This window comes from Polypterus senegalus, chromosome 2 (genome assembly GCF_016835505.1).
Source record: "Polypterus senegalus isolate Bchr_013 chromosome 2, ASM1683550v1, whole genome shotgun sequence".
Taxonomy (NCBI): Eukaryota; Metazoa; Chordata; class Cladistia; order Polypteriformes; family Polypteridae; genus Polypterus; species Polypterus senegalus.
This window is the reverse complement of record NC_053155.1, coordinates 8,026,854-8,051,854: the sequence shown is the minus strand read 5'-3', so window position 1 is coordinate 8,051,854 and position 25,001 is coordinate 8,026,854. Positions and strand designations below refer to the sequence as shown.

The window sequence follows — 25,001 nt, the reverse complement described above, 5'->3', positions numbered from 1 at the left end:
AGGCCCGTACAGGCACTTTAACAAACTGGGCTGGACTGACTGCACTGCACATATAATTTTGTGTTCATCATTTGTGTTGCCATTCGCTGCATTTTTAAAATGAAATGTCATCATATCCTTTGGCATGACCTTAATTGTGTGTAGACATCCAATTGTGGCACACTGAATGATTAGAATGTAAAAGTGTGAAGGGCTCATCCAGCTTTGAAGAGTCAGTGGAGATCACACTGCGAGTCTTCATTATTTTACTTCTATTTTTCTGTAGTCTTCCTGTAGTATTATGTCTTTATTGAAGGCATTTTTGTTAACACTTAGCTTTCCTATTACTTTGTGTGCATTGGACTGCTGTCAGGACCCCTCCTTAACATAATATGCAGTAGTTATTCAAATTTTGGTTTCTTATCCAGGAAGGCCATTAAACTGTTCTAAAATTAATATAAAAGATTAAATACATGCATGAAACTGGTACGATTTCCTTCAAAGTCCGGTTGGTTTAAGTAGATGTTCACGTGCCAGATGCACTCTGGTGCAGACCAAAATGACCAAACCGAGACCCTTTATAAAGTGTGGTCTCAGTGTGGTACCAGACAAGCCCTGACGATTTTCACATGTGGCATTGTATTGTCATGGTATTTCCCTCTACTTACCCTTCACCTAGGGGTAAGTGTACTCATCAAGTTTGTTACCAGGTTGGTCTACTGTTGCACTTCAAGATTATCACATGCATACATAGATATACGCTTACACACATTCCATAACCACAACAGTGCCCTATTAATGACACACACACACAGCTAGTTAACATTTAAAAATACAAAGGCTCCATTTCCTTGACTATAGGCCATTTATTAACCAAGAATGTCTTACTTTACATCCTGTTCCCTACTATTGAGTGGAGCTCTCACTCGCAGCCTGAATAAACCTCGCAGCACAGAGGTAATGGCAAACCTTCAGCTGCACCAGGTGCTCAAAGGAATCTAACTTATTACTTAAGTCACTCTTTAGAAATTAAGACAAAGCATAGAAAGTTAAAAGCAGCAGGTATTTATTACATGAATAATAATACCAAATAGAACAAAGAATAATAGAAAATAAGATTGATAGTAAAGTCTGGATATGCTTTTTTAAGTCTTTAGAAAAAGCTTACGAAAAGTAAAGATGTCAAGGATGAATGTCAGTGGGTGGCTTGTGATCAAACATTCAAAGTTATTCATGAGATGCTTTTCTGACAATCAGATGGAAAAGGCTGCATGTTGCTAGTGCCCTCTTCTGACATCGTTCTCACACTCCTCTGATGTCGCTCTGTTCTCCTTCCTCCCATAGGTGGTGAGCCCATGAGAAGGGGGACCCACGTTGCCTCTTCGGGCTGTGCCTGGCCGAGTCCCATGGGTGCAGGCCCTACCACCAGGTGCTCGCCATCGAGCCCCACCTCCAGGCCTGGCTCCAGAGGGGGGCCCCGGTGACCCGAGTCCGGGCGAAGGAAAACGCCGTCCAAATTTTTTATTCGTCATAAAAGGTCTATTGAACTGTTTTTTGTCTCATCCCTCACCTAGGACCAGTTTGCCTTGGGTGACCCTACCAGGGGCATAAAGCCTCGGACTCAGAGCTCCTAGGATCATTGGGACACGCAAACCCCTCCACCACGATAAGGTGGCAGTTCGAGGAGGAACTTTATTCCTTTAAAATACTGCTAAAAAATTATTACAAGAACAAGAAAATACAAACACATAACTCCAGTTCTTAAATCCTTACACTGGCTCCCAGTTAAGTTTAGGGCAGATTTCAAAATCCTCCTAGAAAGGACTCCCTGCTTCTGTAAGAGATGCCCCTTTGGCCATACACTGTAAACTTACCAATTCAGTTTAGCATACCCTGACTAGAGCTGCTGATTAGGTGTACATACTTCATTTATGTTTGTTACTCATTTTCAAAAAAGCATAAGCATTACAACAATTATAAACCATTACTAACTCTCCTCTATTCTATTTCTCTTTTTGGTGTCCTATTGTATCACTTGGTGCCACTGCTCTATTGCCAGGCTGTTTTACTCCCCATGGGAAGACATCTGAGATACTGGGAACAGTGAAATCAACAGAATTGTCCATCAGATTGGATGACCCAGCACAGACTCTACTATTGAATGACCATAATGGTGGGCATTATGACATTTTAATTCTATATGTAATGTGGTTGAGTAGTGACTAAACTGCAGTATGTATTGAGGCAGCACCGCCAAACTTTAATTTTACTCAGTCAGGTCAAGGAGGAGAAAAAAGGTTGGCGGCAACTTAGCAAATATTTTCTCAAGAAAAGTAAACTGTAAAGAGGATGCCAGCCTAAGTAGTTTTGCATCTTTTGAGTATTTCGTTCTCACATTACATTTACTAACTATTTATAATCCATCCATCCATCATCCAACCCGCTATATCCTAACTACAGGGTCACGGGGGTCTGCTGGAGCTAAATGAACAATCCATTAAGAAATATTAAAGGCTCTAATTAACAAATATAATATTGCAGTTCAACTTGAAAGATGGTCTCCATCTCATTATTTCTCCAAAATAATAATGGGGGATAGCCAAGAATCTTACTTATATCCATTGACTGTCTTTTGCACCCAGGCTCACTCTGTAGAATAGATGTTTAAATCATCAGGAGCTAAATGTGAGGCTTTCACAGCATTCTATTCATGTCTAATATCGTATATAGTGAACACGGTCAGTCAAAATTCCATTACTAAAATAAGCCTACCTGATAGTCATAAAATAATTACTCAGTTCTCACCATCGATATGTGTTCTTGATCAGTCACTGCAGGCTTTTTTTAAAGACTTCACTAAATCGCTGATTAACAGTGTATTTTATAGGGTTAATTGTTCATCCGTATGCTGATTTTTCGGCATGTACAAATGGGAGGCAGCTGAAGGGCACTGGTGATAGACAGATAGATAGATAGATAGATAGATAGATAGATAGATAGATAGATAGATAGATAGATAGATAGATAGATAGATAGATAGGAAAGGCTTTGAACTTCCAGTTGAGCAAACGCTGGTATGACTGGTCACCGCTGCTCGACGATCATTTTTTAACTATTTTTTATGATTAGTTTAAGATTTAATGGACTAAGCAACTGTTCTCATTTGGCAGACTTATTCTTCAAGAATTATTTCTCAGTTATTTATAGCTAGACTGATGATTTCTAGCTCAACTGGTTATATTGTTGACACTTCGGTGCAGCCGTATATGGAGTAGTTTCAGCCCAACCCTGTTTTTAGGCTTACCTGCTTCTGTTCTCTGAACGTCAGAGTTGCCTGTGTCCTCGCCTGCAATGTGGATTGGTAGTATATTTATGTGGTTTGTGTTTGGTTGGTCTGTCCTGTTGCTCACTAACCAACCCGCGACAGGCTTCCTCCAGTATTCAGCTTCTGAGTTCCTCTGACTGCATTTCCACCTATCTGATCCTCCGCTGACTGCACTGTACCTTCACTAGGACATCGCATTCCTCCCCTATCGGAGATACATCCATCATGTGTCCCGCTCGGTCAGCTAACACCGCTTCCAAATGTCATAACACCATTGTCAACTTTGGCTTATTGCATATCCGCTCATTTATGAACAAGGGGCATCTTATCCAGGATCTCCTCACTGACCTTAAGTTTGACTTTTTCTGTCTAACCGAGACATGACAACAACCCCTGACACTTTCTCAACTTAACAAATCCACTCCACCGGGGTTTGTTTACATCTGTCAACCCTGTGGCTCTGGCTGTGATGGAGGTCTCGCGTTAATGTATCTTGAGAAGTGGAAAGTCTGCCATTGCCTTTTCCAGCCTTTAGCTTCCTTGAATCCACTGTGTGTTAACTGACTGGCCCTATTCAGTCAGAATTCAGTATTCTATCAAATAATGACTTTCTGAAGGACTTTGCTGTTATCCTTACACACTTATCTACTGTTTCACCAAACATAATACTGCTGGGGGATCTTAATATACATATGGATAATATCAATGTCCCTATTACTAAAGACTTTACATCCTGCCTTCAGCATTTTAGATTCCAGCAGCATACTGATGTTCCCACTCATTCCACAGGACATATCTTGGATTTGATCTGCTGCTCTGGAGTTACCCCGCTTGATTGTACTGCAGACGAACTCCCCATAACTGATCATTTTCTCCTCTCATTCAATGTTAAACTCACTCTTTCCATTACTAAGCTTTCCTGTCTCATGTTATTCTGTAATATTAAGAATATCAACTTGGACTTTCTTTCCTCTAGTATTGATTCCCTCATGGACAGTCATGATTTATCCACATCTGAAGAACTGGTCTCACACTATAACACTGGACTCTATGGTATTCTTAGCTCCTTCGCTAATTAAAAACTAGATCTGTTTCTTTCTCCTTTTTTGCTCCCTGGGTCACTGGATTCCCCCTTCAGCCTCCTGAACCTCAGAGCAGAGTGGAGGTTTTACAATGTGAATTTGTGCTTTGACACCATAGAACAATAGAACACAAATCAGGACAGGCTTGTGATAGGAAAGTGTAGTCAGCAGAAAGAGCCTTGAGAGTGTTGATGGTGGTCCTGCAACTGTTGCATTATGGGAAACAGAATTACAGAAAGAGAACCACCAAAGCAGCCTGTTGGTTTGAGTCTCTTAAATGCAAAGTGAAATGTGAAAGGAATTATTATTTTGTATAATTTTTCATATTTATATACACAGACACATACACACATACATATATGCAAGCTTTGGGAGCGTCTCACAGGTAATGGTTCAGGTCTATTTGGGGGAAGGAAGGGCAGACACACCAAAATGAATACAGTTTCTGTTTCCTTTAGAGTGGAAGAGAACGGGACTTGCACTGTGATCGTCACAAGCTGCACCTCTTCCGATCATCACCATATTTAAATGGCGCATCTCTCTGAAGTTAGCATTTAATATGTCATCACAAATACCTATCTTTTCTTTTCAAAATTGGCATTAAGTGTGGATCTCCAAATAGTGCCCCGACTCTCTTCCTTTGTTCTTGAATCTTTTTTATGGTATATATTGTACCAACCATAAAAAAAAGAAAATTTGCACCATTTTAAAAACTACAGAGAAAGATAAAAATCAAGTGGGGGATTTACTGAATTATTTAATGAGTTACTGCTTTGCAAAAAAGACAATTAACTGATTAAGACAGAGAATTTACTATGGGATAGACAATTTGACTAATGAGTACCGGCATGGCTTCAGTGAATAATATGAGGAAGAGCTTCAGTCTGCACAGGGCTGCATGGCCATCACAATATAAATCTATTTATGCTTAATTTTAATTTGTAAATGTGCTCTGAGCTCTGAGTCTGTCTGATGTAAACTGCAGTCTGCAATAATTAAATAAGAAATAATGAAGTGAATGAAACTTTAACAGACACCCCAGGACAGGTCATTTCTTCTGTTGCTGAACATCTTCACTCTCTGGGCTCCAGTCTCACATTAACTGTTCACCCTCAGTGTCTCCTCAGATGTTCTCTCTGTGAGCTCTCAGCTTTCTCTTTAAATCTCCTCCTCCTCCTCCTCCTCCTCCTCCTCACTGAGCACAGACAAACTTTCACTTTCATTTCTTCACAAGTCACTTCCTTGTTTGTCTGACTAATTCTCTTTGCCTGTTTCCCCTCTGACTGACGATGGCCAAAGCCCAGTTGTTTGTATCACAGGACGAGTTCACTTGCTCAGTGTGTCTAGAGATTCTCACTGACCCCGTCACCATCCCCTGTGGCCACAGTTTCTGTCTGAAGTGCCTCACTGACTGCTGGGATCAAAGCCAAGTGTGCAGCTGTCCTCAGTGCAGAGAGACCTTCATGCCAAGGCCTGAGCTACGAAGAAGCACTGTGCTGAATGAAGTCATCAAGAAATTAAAGAAGACGGCAAACAATCCTCCTCCTCTTCCTCAGTCTCAGAATTATGCAAGCCCTGGAGACGTGGAGTGTGACTTCTGCACTGGGAATAAATTTAGAGCAGTGAAGTCTTGTCTGACTTGTATGGCCTCTTACTGTCAGACTCACCTTCAGCCTCACTATGAAGTAGCTGCCTGGAAGGACCACAAGCTGACTGATCCTGATGGAAATCTCGAGGAGAAACTCTGTGCAAAACATCTGAAAAGCTTGGAAATATTTTGCAAAACCGATGAGATCTGTATCTGCTTGATGTGCATGGTGACTGGACATAAAGATCATGACATAGTGGAGCTGGAGACAGAAAGAGAAAGAAAACAGGTAGGTGGAGTTTAATGTTTAATAGAAACAACTAAATAACAGGAGTGAAGAGATTTGTAAATGTAGTTTAACAGGGAATTTTATTCATTAATCTTATAAATCTGATTTTTCAAGTATGGTATAGTATGGAGCTGGAATGTATGTATGTGAGGCCGGATGAAAGTCATGAAACAGCCCGAGATGAGATACTCATATCATCCATGTACACTCTAGTCCATGTTAGCACTGTCATTCTTTATGATCCAAGTACTTTTCTTTTAATTTTCCAAGCCAGGGATGAGCAGAACTGCAGCCTGCTGACCATAACTGACACAGGAATGAGCAGCCTGCTGGCTCTTTATAGAAATATTGAATAGTTCATTCTTCATGAGGTGATCTTAACAAGATGATGGCACAGTTGGCTGCTGTAAGAGTAGTAAGTTACAATGCAATGTCATGCAAAGAATAATTCAATAACCCAGTCTATAACCCTATGTAGCAATACCACGTGGAGTGTAGGCTTGTTTAGCTGCTTGCTTGCCTTTGTCCTGCGTTTGCATTTTCAAATAATTTGAGCTTGCATGTGGCTGATCTCAGGCCTTTTTAAGAGACACGTTATAGTCACATGTTAACCAGTCTATTCTGTATTCTGGAGCTAAGCCTAAGATTCTTACAATAAATTCATTTCAGAGGTTTCAGTATAGTATTGTAGTATACTGTATATGCTGTTGTTTAAATAAAATAAGTTATCATTTACTTAATTATCATTTAGAGATAATGGCATTTAGTGGAGCAGTAAGGACATTTTATATGACAACAACCTGAGTAATATTTCCACCTAATGTGTGATTGTGAGATGCACTCTGACCTTTAAAAATCTGGCAAGACCCCACCAAGTCCAGCAGGTATGCAAACAAAATGCTACAGATGTCTGCTTGACCATCTATGTCAACATTAAAATTACTTATTAATACCACACAATCATAATATATAGTGAGGTCAGGTAAAAGGCTGTTAAACTAAGTCATGCATAATGCCTTTGACTGTATATGCCTGTAAACTAATGCTACAGTTGTAAATTATTCTATTTTAATATCTTATATGAACACATCAAATGATATGAATTCACGTCCATTTTGAGAAGTTGTATTCAATTCATCATGTAAAACTGTCCACTTCCTTGACCAACATTACCAGATTTATGAAGGAAAATAAAAGTATTTGGTGAGGTTGGCTAAGCCAGGTCTCAGTAAGTAGGCACAGGTGTGGCTGTGTGTCCATCCATCCATTATCCAACTCGCTATATCCTAACTACAGGGTCACAGGGGTCTGCTGGAGCCAATCCCAGCCAACACAGGGCACAAGGCAGGAAACAAACCCCGGGCAGGGCGCAAGCCCACCGCAGGTGGCTGTGTATTCAGTATATAATGTCGATAATCAAAACAGCTTTATTTAGAAGCAAACATTTACCAAAATTCATTTTAAACATCAATGAAGTGGACTATTGTTATATTCCTTAATTTAATATAAATCATATGACTAAGAAACATTAAAGCACAGGATCTGTTTTTAATTTTTGGTTTATTTATGTTGTCTATTGGATTTTGATTCTTTTACATAAATCAATTCCTGAGATGTCCTAAAGACAAATATCCACTACTTTCAGTGACGTTTGCACGGCTTACATGTTACTGCTGGCTATACCAGTGACCATTGCTGTGTGTGGACCATCGTTCTCCAAGTTAAAACTCATCAAAAATTACCTCAGAGATACCGTGTCACAAGACAGACTTAGAGGCTTGGCCGTACTCGAATGTGCCAGACAACTTGACGTGTCAAACATTGTTGAAACATTTGCGCAACAGAAGGCATGCAAGCGAGTATTTTAAGGTACTAGTGATATTGTAAGTAATATGATTTGTAACTTGTCAGTAAGTGCCATTTTTGTAAGCTTTAACAGTTTAACAGATCTGTAATCTGTTGTATTGTTTCCTTAGTATAGCTACTGTAACTATGTATTAGTGTCACTACTGTGAGGATTTGTGAGCATCACTACTTTATGATGTCCATTTTCTCAGAACTTGTGTAAAACAGGTTGATTGTGTCGTAGTATCCTGTCAGCCGTTGTTATTTTAATTTCTTACAAATTGAAATTGCTTCATTTTATAGTACAGAACAGTTTCTACTTTGCAGCTTTTGTTACATTTTAATCATCTCCCTTCACAAAGTTGTCTTGGAAAAGTAAGTGGGTCCACATTTTAAATATATTGTACTAGTACTAGTACTACTACCCATACCTCCCACATTTCATTATTTTATTTTTGTTAAAACACAGCACCAGTAATAAAACAATTTAAAAAGTTATTACAAAATTCATTAGGAGAGCTGGTTTGTTTGTCACCAGTGAGTGATCTGATAGTGACGCGGTCGTGGACGTCACTGCCCAGCAGACCCCTAGGATCCAGTTGTGAATAAATTACACACAATTCTGCTAGACAGGAGGGGCCCACCTCAGGGTGCTGCACGGGGGCCTTCAGCAAGCCAGCTACCCCACCTCTCCCTGCCTTGTATGTAATCTCCTTTTAAACGTGCCCAACTGCCCCCCAACTGTCGCCATTTTCAGAAGTTTAGCCCACTTTCACTTTCAGACTTTTCCACGTCTGCCCCTCTTAAACTGAAAACTTTTGTTGATGGTGTACCACTCAGTCCTGATCTCTTGATCCTAGTAGAAGGACCACCTTGACCCCTGAAGTCAGCCCTGATTATTAAGACTCTAGACAGGCTGCTTCTCCCTTTGGTGTTTTAATATTTCCTGCTAATAAACAAATAGTAATTACAGTACACTGATGAACTCCTTCTCCTCTGTTTTACTTTTGTATTTTTATGTCCATATTTTACTGCATAAAGCTGCCTTTAGTATAATATCCCCTGCAAACTTGCTTTCTCACATTACTAAATGCTTACATATTAACACACTTCTGACACCAGGCCTCTATTCCTGTACCCTCACTAAGATGTCGCTCATCTCTGATTTGAAGGGGTCTGTTACTGAAGTCCTGCTTTATGTCAATGGATGTCTCCACACACCTATTTGATTTTTTTCTTAGTCACATGTATCCATTGTTATTTAATTCCTCCACATCTCTCGGTCATAGCCAGGTTTCATTTATTTCAATCACATCTTATTTACAGTATGTGCTCCTCCATGTAATCCAATTCCTTTGTGTTTACTACCTCATGTGTGTTAATGTCTGCTGTTTTTAGTGAATTTCCAATTTCATTTTGGGTTAATCCCCGTATGCCATTCATTTCAAAGGAAATTTTTGCAGTTGAAATCAGTCAGAAAATAGCAGAAATTGAGTTTTATATAGAAATAAAATTGACTTTGAAACAAAATATTTTACCTAATTACTTACAGTGGTCCAGGCAACAGTTATGTGTTGTGATAAGAATAAAGCTTCCACAAATAGAAAAAGGTTTGGGGTTTGTCCCCATATATTGTCTCCCAGACAATTGAAAAAATAAAGCGATTCAAAATGACTTTAAAGTACAGAAAGAATGAATAAATGGTAACAAAATGGCGTTTATATAGCAGAAGGTATCATGGGAAAGGTAATGGTTGGCAGGAAGTGATGATTGGAGGCGGGAACATGGAAGCATCGTCATCAGGAGCAGACCGAAGTAATGGATCGTGGAACCGGAAGTGACGTCATCTGAGTGTGACCGGAAGTGACATCATCGCGGCCATTTTGAAGCCGGAAATGAATATGTTTATTTTTCTTCCAGTTTTCTGTGGGTAAAAAGAGATTTAGGTAAGCACCACGTGACAGTTCCTTGTCTCGCGAGATTTCACTCACCTTTAGGCTTTTTGACTGCCTCCAACTTGCACGTGTGTGACAGTGTTTAATATCTGAAAATATGAAGTAAAGAAAACAAAATACATAAGAAAGTTAAAGGTTATAGGAAAACAGACATGACCTTACATTGGGTTATTTAAGTTATTAAGTTATTTATTATTTACCATAAATTTAGAATTCTATTATGATACATTTTACTGAATCCTTTTAACATAATGATTTTTATTGATTTTTATAAAGTTATGCATTATTGTTATTGTCCTTTATATTCCTCTCAGAGTTGGAGGAGTTATCAGCTACACTTTTCACTACGTATTGTACTGTATGTATAATCCAAATATAACTAGTCAGATTTGATTTCATGATCCAAACACAACACAAGGGCCCTGACCACCATGAAATGCACCCTGCAAAAATCACAAATGGCAAAAATAATAGAAGCTAAATAAGTATAAAGACCTGTATAAAATGAAAGCCCGCTTCTGTAGAATAAAAAAGGTGATATGATGGCTGGAGCAAACCAAACAGCATCTATGAAATTCAGATCAGGAGCAGAAGTACAAGCAAGGAATGATGGGAAAGACCTTCATAAAGGGAGTCATTAAGAAAGACTTTCGAGCAGTTTGTGACTCAGGCTGTCAAATCTTTGAATGCTTTACTTGCCCTGAAGAAGACGTCTACCTGGAAATGTGGTGAAGTATAAGCCTGTTCTGTCACCATTGTGTGTGCGTTATAAAAAAAACAAACACGTCAGTCTATTTAGATCTGATCCTTTTGGTTTTTTTCTGTTCTATGACCAATTCATTTCTCTCATTTCTTATTTTGGCTTTTTTGTGTAACTATATATTTTTATCATTTCTCTCCTAAAAGATTATATAATTATAATATTTCATTAAGTTACTTGTTTACTTACAGTATGCTTGATGTCCCCTTTTTTAGTAGTTTCAGTGTTTATCTGCTGATTTCTGTCTGCCACATACTGTTTGTTAATTCTGATACATATTACTTTCCACTTTCCATTTATCTCCTCTTCTAGTTTTCTTAATTATTAAAAATATCTTTTTCTTAATATTTTTATTTGGCATTTGGACTTTTGGTCAACATATTTTTAATTAATATTTACTATTGATACTTTAGTTTTGGCTGTATATCATTACTGTTCATTCTTTCTATTCTTGTTTTTTTAATAGACATCACTATTTATTTACCGTTGTCTTCTTGTAGATTCCTCTTTTGATTCTTACTTATTCAGTATTTTTTGTGCCAACACAAATCTGAGCCACACATTAAGGTTTCTGATCTCCTCAGTCTTACCTGGACTAGCATATGGCACATGCAGCACTTTTGATAAGACCACCTTGTCTGTTCTACCCCTCATCTTAGCTCCTCACTCTTTTGTTTTTGCACAACTGCCAGCCTGCCCTTACCTTTGCCACTTATTCTAACATGAACAATGACAACTAAATCAGCTACATCTCTAGACTGGAGCCAAGCCACATGCCCAAGGAGGACAACACGTCATACAAAACTTATTATTATTTATCAATCCTTCTAATGATTACGTCCAGCACTATCACTACTTTACTCATTTTGGCATCTGGTTTATGTATCTTACCGTCTCTTATTCTCTGGACTGGGGTATCCTCCTATGCCCTCTAGGGATGCTCACTGCTTCTTTAAAGGACACTTGGCTGAATTCATCCAGTCCTCTAATGCAAATCATACCAATGAACTTCTAATCAATGCTGTCAGTCAGTTATGTTACTCATAGTGAACATGTTATCACCACCACTACAGTACATTCCAGTGTTTTCAGTAATGTAATGAGCTTTCATTTTGATTTGTGTTTTCCTCTGCTTGTAAATGTCTTAAACTCATCACCAGGTAACTGAGTTTGCACAATTTCTTACTGCAACTGTTTCTACGACACCATTCAGAAATGGCCTTCTCCTGATCTGAGATCACCTCCTCATCTGTTTCATGTTCTCTGATCCCTTGGTGTTCCCTTCATGACGAATTTGTATTCTGTTGACCGATTGGCATCCTTGGCTGTAGCTCTTGGTTGGTCTTAAAGGTCCTGCTTATCTTTATCTTTATTGATCATCTCCATTGCCTGTTATTTGTCAGCGTTTTCACAGCCATTACTCCATTCATCGCTAAACATGAAGGCTGAATGCGGTCGTCTTCTTTGCCATAAAACAGTTGTGATATATGGCTGGCAGTTTATCCTGGCCAACACCCCCACGCTGCCAGATGGAGTACTCCCTGCAACATGGAGGTGGCCTGAATTCCCGCAGGGCATCCTGGTCAATGGAGTTCAGCTGCACAGCCCTGATGGATACCGTGGGGACCGCCAGGGGATGCTGTAGGGAGGCATGAGTGTTTTTATTATAGCCCGGAAGTACTTCCTAATTATGGGGACGGAAGGAACGAAATACTTCCGGGCTGAAGAAAAGAAGTAGATTTCATCTCCCTACTCAGTGCTGTGATGTCTTCGAAATATGAAGAACTGACTTGTGTACCAGTGTGCTTCAAACAGTCTTCTTTATTTATAGCACTCCTCCAGCCCAAACTCCATCTTTAACATAACTGTATAATTTAAACTTTATTTTGATCTTTTTGTTCTTTGGGGAATCAAATCTCAGCGTCACATACTGTGTCAATATGATGACAAGTGTGAGAAAAAGGAAGTTGACTTATGAAATGTAAAAGAAATGTGTTAGGAAAATATGAGTACTAAGATGATGAACAAGCACTCAAGTGTAAGTGAATTCTGATAAGACCACACGTGTCCTCTTGTGTGTCCAAACAGAAACAGTTGGAGGCGACACTGAGTGACATCACAAGGAGACTTGAGGAGAGAGAGAAGACACTGGAGGAGACAAGAAGGGCGATGGAGCAGATGAGGGTGAGTGGAATTAAGACAATTCACATTAAAGAGATGAGAAATAAATTAAAACTAGAAGAGCAAGCAGAAGTTCACTGATAATGGGACAGGGAAAGGGAACTGAAGAGATTTGTTTATTGTGTCCTTGATGGCATTTCATTGTCAACAGTATTTCATGCTTTAATTATTAGAGAGTCAGACGACTCAACCCAAATGTCCTCTGAATTGTCCATCTTTATTCTCACTAGCAATCACTTGTACTGTGGGTTGGCACTGATGTTCTGAATTGGATCAATCAGCACAATATTCTTTAATAGTCTGTTCATTTTGGGTTTCGCAACTTTGTTGGACTCAGTAGCTTAAGGTGTCTCACTAATTGACTCAGAGCAGACTTTATATAATATGCACTGCTGTCCTATTTTATTTAAGTTTTAATATTTTTTGTCAAAGCACAGTAAGGTTGGGCAATGTTCAGTTTTCTTCAATTCTTATCCATGTGTAGTTAGCATTTTCTTTGTGTCCCTTTCTGGATTTTCCAACAGATACTATAGCTTTCCGCTCAGTCTTTGCACTGAGTCCCCAACTATCATTTCTTCCCTCTTTCTAGGTACTGGTTTGGAGGCGACCCTTTTAGGGCTCCTTGTCTCTACCTACTGTCTCAGAGTTATCAGAGTCACTCTCTGGCTCTGGATGCTCCTTAATATGGATGAATACAGGATCCTGGACCGTGTGCATCTCTTACCTTACGCTTACATACCACTGTGACTCTCCTTTAACTACCCAACTGGTACAAGTTGGTTCCCATGCAATTTTTGGGTACACACTTTTTAAATGACACCTTGGTGAGCCTGTGGTAATCTTTATATGTCATACTTAAGGCCTGATGGATGCTATATGTGCCCGTCAAAAAGGCCACCTGCCATGGATAAAGTAAAAAGTGCAGAGCATTTAGTTTAGTTTGTTAGGCACGCATGCCTTAGTTTGTGAAAGAGAACCCCTAAATAAAGTCTCGAGAAAGTTACAAGGAAAGTAACATTCTTTTGGAGAGGACATCAGCTTGTCCGAGGGTTACTCAACGTAGGTGCACTGAAACTCGCTTGCAAGGCCGCCAGCCTATTTAATACATGCCCTGCAGTGGCTCAGCATAGCACTTATGCAAAACACTACCGGCACCCACCACAATTGGTGAAAGAGCAGTGTGACGTAGGATTGGCTGTAAGATTTGTTCCCCGATATAAAAGGTACTTCCTACCTACAGTATAGGGGTCATCTTCAGACTCAGTCGGGTGAAGAGTGTGGTTTGTATAGCGATTTCTTTCAGTACACCAAATAGTGGCTTCTGCCTTACTTGTCTATATTTCCTTTTGTCTATAAGTGTAGATATCTCTTAGTTATTGTATTGTTTTGGAGGAGGTTTTTATATTAGTGCTGTCAAGCAATCAAAAAGTTTAATTGCGATTAATCGCATGACTTTGTGTAATTAATTGTGATTACTCTCAAATTAATTATTTTCTTAACGTTGAAATTTTACCACAAAGATTTTTAAGCGCAATTAAACCAAATTAAGAAGAATGGACACAATATAATGGCATATGAATGTACTTCACGTATTCAGGTAACTGGAACAAGAGGAAAAAAGGACAAAACTTCAACTGTGAGGAGGCTTTATTCATTCTTTATTCATTCATTCATTCATTTATTCATTCATACTCTAGGGCTGTGCAATGCTGAACATAGGAAACAAACAATTGGACTTATATTGTAAAACAGATGATGGTGAAGGTTTGCTTGAACTTTATTATATAGGCTGTGTCATACTCTGAACTCTCCATCACCCGAGACAGATGGCATTAGCGGGCAGCACCACTGAACATGAAACAAACTTCTCTCCTCCAAGGAGTTCAGTAAAGTATCTGCCAAAATCAATTCAATATCAATTAAACTGTGAGGGCCTTGTATGCTTTTGTTTTCACTCATACATAAAAAACAATACCAAAACAGCTGTAAGATAGACTTGAGGTAGTCATACTTAACTATAACTGGACTTTATTAGGTCTGCAGAGTGCAACAGTTTTTTTTAATCAAATTTACAATTAAAAAACATTCTTTGTGGATGTACTGTAATGTAATATCATAACATAACGAGTAGAGGATGGCAAGCCCCCCTCGCAATCCAACTTAAAATCTGTGCTACTACTGTTGGATGGACTGGTGTTAAAACTGCCCCACCATCTTTCGGCAAATGGAAAGTACGCCATTAAATGCACTATTCTGCAGAGACACTGTGAGAGAACGTTGAATGCTGTGCACGATACATGGCAAGAGTTCGAAAGGCAGCCGTCTCACCGCTGAAATGAAATTTCGTGCACTACAGTATCTGTACTGAGTGTGCTTACTTTATTCTCAACGTTCCACTGCTTTGCTACATGTTTCTGCATGTCTCTCTGATGTTTTAATGACCGTCAAAGCATGTGAATGCAGATTCCGCTGTTAATCAATATAATGGGTTATAACTATGAGGTAGCTATGATTTCCAAGTGATGTCCAATAGTAACCAGTAAGGGCAACCGTCTCTGTGATCTCCCAATTCCTTAGCTAGTTTTGCCCTCTCTGAATCATACAGCTCATGTATACTAGTTACGACTGTGGCTGTCGAGGGTAATTCATAAGTTGGGTCGTTGGACGCGATCCGAATTATGTCGCACAGACCTTCATCCTATACTATATTGTCACGCTTGAGTCACAGATTTTCACAGAAACAGAGGTGGTTGAAGAGACAGGAAAAACTTTATTCAAACAGTTCAAATAAACATTTGTCTCTTTTAAAGATTTTAAACGTGCTCCTTGACAGAGATGACAGTTCCGTCTCTCAATTAAAGGTATGCAAATGTATCTTCTTCTTCAAAGGAGTACGTGTCAGGAGCAGGAAATGTCTGAGAGAGAGAGAGAAAGCAAAACAATCAATTCCAAAGCTGACAGGCGCTGTAAAAGGCTTTTAAGTAAGCGGAGTACCGCGCGAGAGGTTTATCACGTGTTATAGTGCAAGTAAGGTAAGGAGGGTAAGGAGCAATGTGAAGGTAGACTGTCAGCTGTTTCAGGGGTTTTCCCAGGGACGTCTGTATCCTCTGAGGGTGCGATCAGCCCTCCAGCTCACAATATAAATCGGCCTGCATGCTGTGGTTATCCATTTAGCAATTGCTACCGTTAATTTGCTGGAGGTTGACAAGTCCATTGATTTCTGCCAAACACTGTCAAGCATGGTCTGTCGCATATTACCTGGGTTAATGCTATTAGTGTAAAATGAATGCTTGGCTTGCATGTGATATTGTAGGCTAATTGTACTCTGGTGATAACTAAACTCGGTTTGACAGTAACTACACACAACCTTAGTCTTATCAAGTGAGCCGTCGGGCAAGTTTTGAAACTGAACTTCCCATTTAATGGACCTTTTGCCATCGTTCAACAATTAGGAATATGGAGTGACTTCTACAAGAAATAACTTGAAGGCTAGAGTGGCACACATTCAGTTAGCAGGCTCAGCTTGAACTATGGGAATTTCGTAGGGTCAAAAAAAAGCTGCGTTAATGGCACAATTTTTTTTAATGGCGTTAAAGTTCGAGTGTGTTAACGCGTTAACTTTGACAGCCCTAATTTATATAGATATTGGGTTTATGGTGCACTTTTTGCTTTTCTTGTATATACAGTTTTTTTCCTTTTTTTTTGTAAAAAATTTTTGTGGGTTAGTGTGATTGTGTTTTGTGTAGTCTCTCCCAGAGCACATTTTCTTTATTTAGGAAGAATACTGTTTTTGTGAATATACAATTTTTTGTCTTTGATTATTTTTCATTTTTGGGACTGGTAATTTGCTGTAAATATTTTTCACTATTTTGATTGGGTCATTGATTTCTTTGTTTTTTTTTTGTGCATCTATAAATAAAACACACTACTGTTTTTGGAACTAACCACCCTTTTTGTGTCAGTGTCTCCATGTCTGCCATCTCTCAATTCTGATCCTGGTCAGTCCTGACCTACAAGATGCCCAACTCTGTAGTCTGGTGCCAACCTTACTAATACTTGGAGATCCATATTGATAAAAGCCATATTAGCAAAGGTGGAGTTATCAGTAATAATGAGAAGTCTAAAGACACTGAGTTTTAGAAAAGAAAAAACAGGATTGAAGATCCTCAGTTAAAGGCCCCTAAGGAATCCAAAATGGCTTCCTGTTCAGACAGCATGAAGTTTTGTGGGTGAGAGTACTGCCAGAGATATGGTGCTACCTATTGTTATGGGGAGTCTATTTTCTATGTCCCATTGCCCTTCTTTCATTCTGGTCTCCTGGTCTTCTGACCACCAACCATCTCAATCCACACTATTCTTCTCAATATCTAAATAGCAACAAAAGTGTTGTGTGACTGGTAATTTGTATTGGATGACTAAATTAAATGTCTTTCTCCATTCAATTAGATCTCTTTTGCAAGAGAAGTAGAAGAAAATGACAAAAGCTTCAATGATCTTATTAACTGCATTATGGAAACCCACAGTAAATTGACTGAGAGGATCAGAGAACAAGAGAAGAGGGAACTGGAGAAGGCTGAAGGAATTATGAAGGGACTGGAGAAAGAGATTGTGGAACTAAAGAGGAGAGAGGCTGAGCTTCACAAGCTGTCAGAAACCAAGGACCACATCCACTTTCTGCAGGTGAGAGCAACAATCTGATCAGACTGGGGTGTGTGGGACCTGAGAACATTTAGATAGAAAACTCAAAAGATCCAAGAAGTTTTAAAAATGTGAAATGAACAGGCCATTCAGCCCAACACAGACTGTCTTTTAATTTTACACTAATATTGTCAAAATATACAAAATTCTCTGAGTTTCTGCTTCCATTAGCATCACAGCGTAACTTGTTCTATGTATCTGTGTGGAGAACTACATTTTATGGTATTTACATTTAACCAACTTTAGTTTAAAGGATGACAGCTAATAAATGATGACACTGAAGCCAGGTCTCCTCCTCAGGCCTTTGTCTTTAAACTGATCAGATTTAAATCCTTCAAAATTTCCTCACAGATCAAACCCCACTGTCCCGTCACCTCTCTTGTCTCGTGACTCTCTTTTGTTCTGTTCTCTTATTTTTCCAATATGGTGACCAAAATTGCACACAAAACTTTTGAAACTGTTACAATATGTAAAGTAATGTTCTGAAATTATGTATTTTATGTTTTATTATCTCTAGTGAAGTTTCTTTTTCAATGTTTTTGCACTTTCTGTTATGTTTGTAATTCTGTACTGTCCTTTAGAATTTGCCTCCATTCTGTGTGTTTTGTGGATGGGCCCCTCAATGGGTGCCGCCATCCTGACATCACAGCTGCTGGGTCCTCCATCTTGCTTTATATTCTCAACCAGAAGTGAGACCCTGCAGCCGAGCAGTCTGATAATATTGTGAGTTATTGTGAGTATTGCCTCTTTCTTTGTATGTTTGGTTACTCTACTTGTTTAGTTTATGTCCCTCATTTTCTCTTACAGATTGTGAATTTAGACCTGTTTGGTTTTTGGATTGTCTTTGAGGCAACAGCACCATTGAGCACTTTCTTTTTACCTTCTTTTTGTTAACAATTTCTCCTATCATTAAAAATATGTTGCCCTCTTTTCTACACTGCCCTCTCTCTTATAGGCCATTTCATATATTTTGGCACTTTTATAGTCATATAACTTTCAAAGCCCGCTTCCTATTTTTGTGTTCTGGTAATGCTGAATCCTGCAGTTAGTAGTTGGGAGTTTGCTGGACTGGATAAGCCTCTTCTAGGTTGGCTAGTGAAGGTCATGGCCTGCTTTGTGGCTCTTTTCTGGAGACTTCAGCCCATTTTTATGGTGTTTGGAGCTCCAAAACACAGCTGATGTGGAATAACAAGTGTGCTGTAAAGGATAGGGAAGAACATTTCATGAATTCTGTTCAACACAACAGTGGCACTGTGTAATGCTGCTTCATTTCAGCATTCTCTACCCTGCCTGGTTGAGGATGGTACTGAGTACACAAACACCTCAAGTTTCTCTCGTCAGTTTCATTTTCTAGTTGCAGACATTCCATTGTATAAATACACTGAATGGCCTCCATGACCCTGTGTTAGGATATAGCGGGTTGGACAATGGCTGACTGACTGACTGGCTTTCTTCATACATATGTAAGTCTTTACATTTAATTAAACTAACTTCATATCAGAACTTTACAAAAGTATCTCAAGTGCTGACACTGCAATCCCCAATTTCACCTTTAAATTTTAAGTTCCACACACCATAATGCCTTGTCTTGTGTGCCGAGTTAATTCTGCACCCTCAGTCCCATCATAATAAATTATTACGCTCCACTACACCACTCTGTCATAAATAATCAATAAATTAATGAAAGATGATGGCACCCTTTAAACTTAAACTGACTGCCCACCAGAAATGCCCTTTAAAGATGTTCTAACAAGCTTTTCTTTTTATTTCACTTCATCTTCTCTCCTCTCCTGATGCAGATTTTCTTGTCTTGCTGTAACCTTCCTCCTGATAATGGAAACTTCCTCAACTTCACTGTCACTGCTGATTTTTCTTCTGAGGACCTGAGAAAGGAGCTGTCATGTCTGAAGAAGAGTGTGGAGAAGGTCAGCCAGTGGGACATCATGTCAAGGACTCTATCAGGTACAGCGTCTGTTCATGTTGCGTCTCTCTATGTCTGTTGAGTCAATTACAAGGGCCAGAGTGACAGTAAGAGAAAACTGAGAGGTGGTACGCATAAAGAAGGACTGCTCTTTAAAATTCAAAATACTAGCCTTTAATATCAAGATTTCTGTAGTATATATAGTGCTTTTAATAGGGATGAGCTGAGTGATATCACACTCTCACATTAAACAATTGCTTTACAATCAGATCTCTTGAAATTTTAATGAAAATATTACAGTAAGCAAGAGAATTGTACTTACAATGTAAAACCTATTTAAAAACATCACTGTGCTAACCAAAGTGCTCTACTTTTTAAAAATAAAAAAGGTACACCAAAGTTACAAACCATATAATCATGATATAGGGATATCAAGACATAAAGGAAAAGACAAGTATATAAACCTGCATGTTGACACACTCAAAACTAATGCAAAAAGGTGCGTTTTGACTGCCCATCTTAAAAAGAGTAGTAGAAGGAGCAGCTTTAACAATCCACAGTATTGGGGCAGATTCTGAGGAGGCACAATGCCCCTAAGTTTTAATTGTGATTGAGGCACATCTAACAGTAGCTGATGGATGAAGATTTAAAAACAACGAGTGGTTAAGTGGGGTAAAAATAAGTCAGCCATATAGAATGGGGCCGAGTCATTCAGAGCTTTAAAGACAAAATGCATGACTTTGAAATGAATCCTAAAATGAACTGGAAGCCATTGAATGGGGTACTAAAACCAGAATGTCTTCTTTTCTCAGTACCAGTTAATATCTGGCGGCAGTATTCTGAATCACTTTCAAATGTTGTAAATACGATTAACTGATGTCCCAGCATACACATGCTAATCTTAATGCCAGGAAGGGCCTTCAAAGAGAAAGCATTATTAAGTTTCACAGACAAATAAAGATTCTTATAATTAAGTCAGAACAAACTAGACAAGAGCAGGACATGCAACCCAGCAAAGCTCACCAAGCCTGTCCACTTAACTCCTCCAAGGTAACATCAAGTCGAGTTTTGAAAGTCCCTAACGTCTTACTGTCTACCACACTACTTGGTCACTTATTCCAAGTGTCTGTCACTCTTTGTGTGAAGAAAATCTTCCTAATGTTTGTGTGAATTTACCCTTAACAAGTTTCCAACTGTGTCCCCGTGTTCTTGATGAACTCATTTTAAAATACAAATCTCGATCCACTGGACTAATTCACTTCATAATTTTAAACACTTCAATCATGTCACCTCTTAATCTTCTTTTGGTTAAACTGTAAAGGTTCAGCTCTTTTAATCTTTCCTCATAATTCAACCCCTGTAGACCTGAATCAGCCTAGTCGCTCTTCTCTTAGCTTTTCTAGCGCTGCTATGTCCATTTTGTAGCCTGGAGTGGGCCAGTGTGTTATAAAGCTTGAGCAGAACCTCCTGTGACTTGTACTCCACACATCAAGGCACTATATAACCTGACATTCTGTTAGCCTTCTTAATGGCTTCTGAACACTGTTGGGAAGTTGATAGGTTAGAGTCCACTATGACTCCTAAATCCTTCCCATAAGGCGTACTCTCGATTTTCCAGCTGCCCATTGTGTATTCAAACGTGACATTTTTACTTCCTATGTGTAATTCTTTACATTTGCTAATATTAAATTTCATCTGCTTGTTATTTATATTCCTATCCAAATCATTTATATATTAAAAATAGCAGTGGAGCCCCATACTGACCCCTGCTGTACACCAATCCTAACATCAGCCAATTCTGATAAGGTTCCTAACACCATAACCTTCTGCTTCCTGTGTCTGAGGAAATTGTATAGTCATGGCTAACCCTGCACACTGACAGCTCCAAGAAAATTTCCTTGGGGATTAACAAGGTGTATCAAAATAAATAAAAAAATATCAAAAATCTATAAATAAAATGATGAACTCCCACTTCTTTAATTTGATGCCCAACCTCTCATGTGGCACCTTATCAAATGCTTTCTGAAAGTCCAGATAAATAATCTCATCTGCTCCACTCTGATCGTATCCTTTTGTTGCCTCCTCATAGAATTCCAGCCTGTTAGTAAAACACGACCTCCCCCTTCTGACCCCACGCTGACTGTTCAGTAAAACTCCTGTTCTTGCCATGTGCTACTTGATCTTTTCTTTAATAATTCCTTCCACAACCTTGTGATTTACGTTAAGCTTAGTGGCCTATAGTTGCTTGGATCTGCCTAATCACTCTAATATATATCAACAGCATAAAATTGAAAGGAAATATTGCATTTTTAAATTATCCATCCCAATGGTAATATATAAATAGAAAAGAAAACTGACCCTAAATTACAGTCCTGAGGGACTCCACATGAGACAACAGCAGATGAGAAGACCTAGATCCTAACTTTGACAGAAAATGTTCTGTGTTTAGTGTAAGAGACAAGCCAGACCATCACTATACCTCCGATTTTTATGGTAGTCAAGGAGTGCACCAAAAGTGGCACTTATATCCAGAAAAATCAAAATGGCACAATCTCAAGAAGCATCAAGACTCTGGTGTCCTTCACAAGAGAAGACTATGAAGAACTCTAAAAGCAGAATGACTACAGAATAGTATCATTACCAAGGATGGACAAAACGAAAAAGAACAAGCTTTAGAGAGAAACACTATTTTGAAATAGGACAGACATTCTTAAAGGAACTCAATTTTTTTAACACAGCCTGGACTACTGTACACTTGAAGAATTCAGGACTGTGGCAATTGTAAAAGAACAATTAACACTAGAATTACCAGAGCCTACGAAAAAACTCGTAATTCCGTCCCACCTTAAATCGCTTCTTAAAATCATTCACAGCTCTCCACCAGCGTCTTTTGTCATCGAAATGTGCTGATAAAAATCAGGTTGCAAGCAGCCGGCTATTCCATCCCCCCACCGACTTAGAACGTGCACAAACTTCTCCCAGCTCATGCCTTGATTGATTATCTGGGAGTGAAGTGGAGTTTTAGAGTGGAAATAATAGATCATTATTTGGAACACACACATTTCACGTGTGTTCGTTTCTATAATCCGTGTAAACACATTTTTAAAACAGAAACGTTTTCATATTGTAGTAGTAAATGACAAAATGTAAGCATAAACTATATAATGTATGAAGCCTGAAGTCCAAATATCAAAGAAACACTTTCACAAAAGGTACACATATAACAGAACAAGTATGCTTTTATTCAAAAATATAACTGCAGAAAAAAGCCACCTTAGCATGCCATATTGACACATACTTACTTCAGCTGCCACGATAGCGTAATGGTATCAGCCGCTGACTAGTATCCAAAAGGTCATGAGTTTGATCCCACATGGTTCAGTTTTGAGAAGTAAACTGCTCTTATTCTTAATATTTTAGAATAAAAACATGCATTTGATTTCAGTGTGTAACAGCCGGTGTAATTTATGATACTTGTAAAGGTTAGTTTTTTTTTTATTCACTTTTCATTCTCTTAGTCGTGTTCAGGATCCTTCCCTACCCCCCATCTGAGAATGCTGTTTTTACATAAACACGTGTTGTAGCTCTGCAGCGTACTTGTGACTACATTCTCGTACCAATACTTGCGAACTGAAGTGTCTGCGTGCACTTTTCGTGGCATTACACGTCTATCTTTCTTAGCATGCCCGTGTCGCTCAAACACAGGAACATATGTTGGTGTACAAGAATAAAAAACAAGTGCACTTTTATTCTAGACTATAAGTGAAGAAAAAATAAAGCAAGTTACAGTAGGCGGTTGATCGACAGCTGCGTGGTGCAATGCTAGAACTGCTGATTTCGATCCGTGCTGTATAAAATCATCACATTCAAATATTAACAATTCCCACACACCCTTCCTACATTCACGACATGTGTACTTGTTGCAGTGTACACATCTCTCTGTGCTATGGTTCCTATTACACTGAATGAGCACCTGACATTGTACTTTCTTTGCTATATAAATAACATTTGAGTATAGCGCGTCTCCAAATAAATCACATTGAGTATAGCGCGTCTCCAAATAAATCACATTTGAGTTATAGCGCATCTTTATGTGAAAACAGCATTGTCAGATTTGCGGGGGGGATCGTGAATGCGACTGAGAGAATGGAACTGAATAAAAAAAAAGGACTGCGATGATGTTTTTACATATATTGTCTCTTTCATTCATCTTGCGGTTTGTAATCAGTGACCGCATGTTTTTTCCCCGATCTTGCCAGTCTCCATGTTGCTGTATGGTGCTGTTTCTTTTGTACTCCAGGACATGCAGAGGACAGAATAGTACAGAGCAGTAAGTTCAGCGCTATATGCAATCAGACAGACAAACAGGCAGAGAAGGCACTAGATATATAAATAAACAGGGAAGGCACTGTATAATAGATATATAAAAAACAGTTAAGGGGATAGATATATAGGTAGGTAGGAAGGAAAGGCACTATATGATAGGCAGACAGGGAAGCTCCTATATAATAATAAAATTACTGTTATTACTATGTAGATAGACAGGGAGTTCAGCGTCGCAGCGTGTATTCAAACCTGATCTGACGCTGTTCGTTTTCAAATAATATTGCATGTACTTAACTATTTTAGAATAAAAACATACATTTGATTTCAGTATTTTTTTATTCAGTTCCATTCTCTCAGTCGCGTTCACGATCCCCCCCCCAAATCTGACAATGCTGTTTTCACATAAAGATGCGCTATAACTCAAATGTGATTTATTTGGAGACGCGCTATAGCTCGAATGTGATTTATATAGGGAAGAAAGTACAATGTCAGGTGCTCATTCAGTGTAATAGGAACCATAGCACAGAGAGATGTGTACACTGCAACAAGTACACATGTCGTGAATGTAGGAAGGGTGTGTGGAAATTGTTAATATTTGAATGTGATGATTTTATATAGCACGGATCGGAAATCAGCAGTTCTTAGCATTGCACCACGCAAGCTGTCGTATCAACCGCCTACTGTAACTTGCTTTATTTTTCTTCACTTATAGTCTAGAATAAAAGTGCACTTGTTTTTATTCTTGTACACCAACATATGTTCCTGTGTTTGAGCGACACGGGCATGCTCAAAAAAATAGATGTGTAATGCCACGAAAAGTGCACGCAGGCACTTCAGTTCGCAAGCATTGGTACGAGAATGCAGTCACAAGTACGCTGCAGAGCTACAGCGCATCTTTATGTGAAAAGAGCATTCTCAGATGGGGGGTAGGGAAGAATCCTGAACACGACTGAGAGAATGAAAAGTGAATAAAAAAACTAACCTTTACAAGTATCATAAATTACACTGGCTGTTACACACTGAAATCAAATGCGTGTTTTTATTCTAAAATA

At 38.9% G+C, this 25,001-nt stretch overlaps 2 protein-coding genes across 6 annotated transcripts in view; both read left to right on the top strand.

Annotated features, from left to right (window-relative positions):
• The window catches only part of LOC120521855 (NACHT, LRR and PYD domains-containing protein 12-like), a 1,152,437-nt gene that overhangs the window by 888,458 nt on the left and 238,978 nt on the right, over positions 1–25,001 (top strand). The gene's annotated exons all lie outside the window — the stretch shown is intronic.
• Positions 5,634–25,001, top strand: part of LOC120521933 (E3 ubiquitin/ISG15 ligase TRIM25-like) — a 49,024-nt gene continuing 29,656 nt past the window's right edge. For all 3 annotated transcript variants that reach the window (XM_039743201.1, XM_039743206.1, XM_039743212.1), the window contains exons 1-4: positions 5,634–6,263; positions 12,912–13,007; positions 17,451–17,684; positions 19,502–19,664. In XM_039743201.1, coding sequence (XP_039599135.1) covers positions 5,676–6,263; positions 12,912–13,007; positions 17,451–17,684; positions 19,502–19,664 — 1,081 coding nt within the window. In that variant the 5' untranslated portion in view covers positions 5,634–5,675. The remainder of the gene's footprint in view (positions 6,264–12,911; positions 13,008–17,450; positions 17,685–19,501; positions 19,665–25,001) is intronic.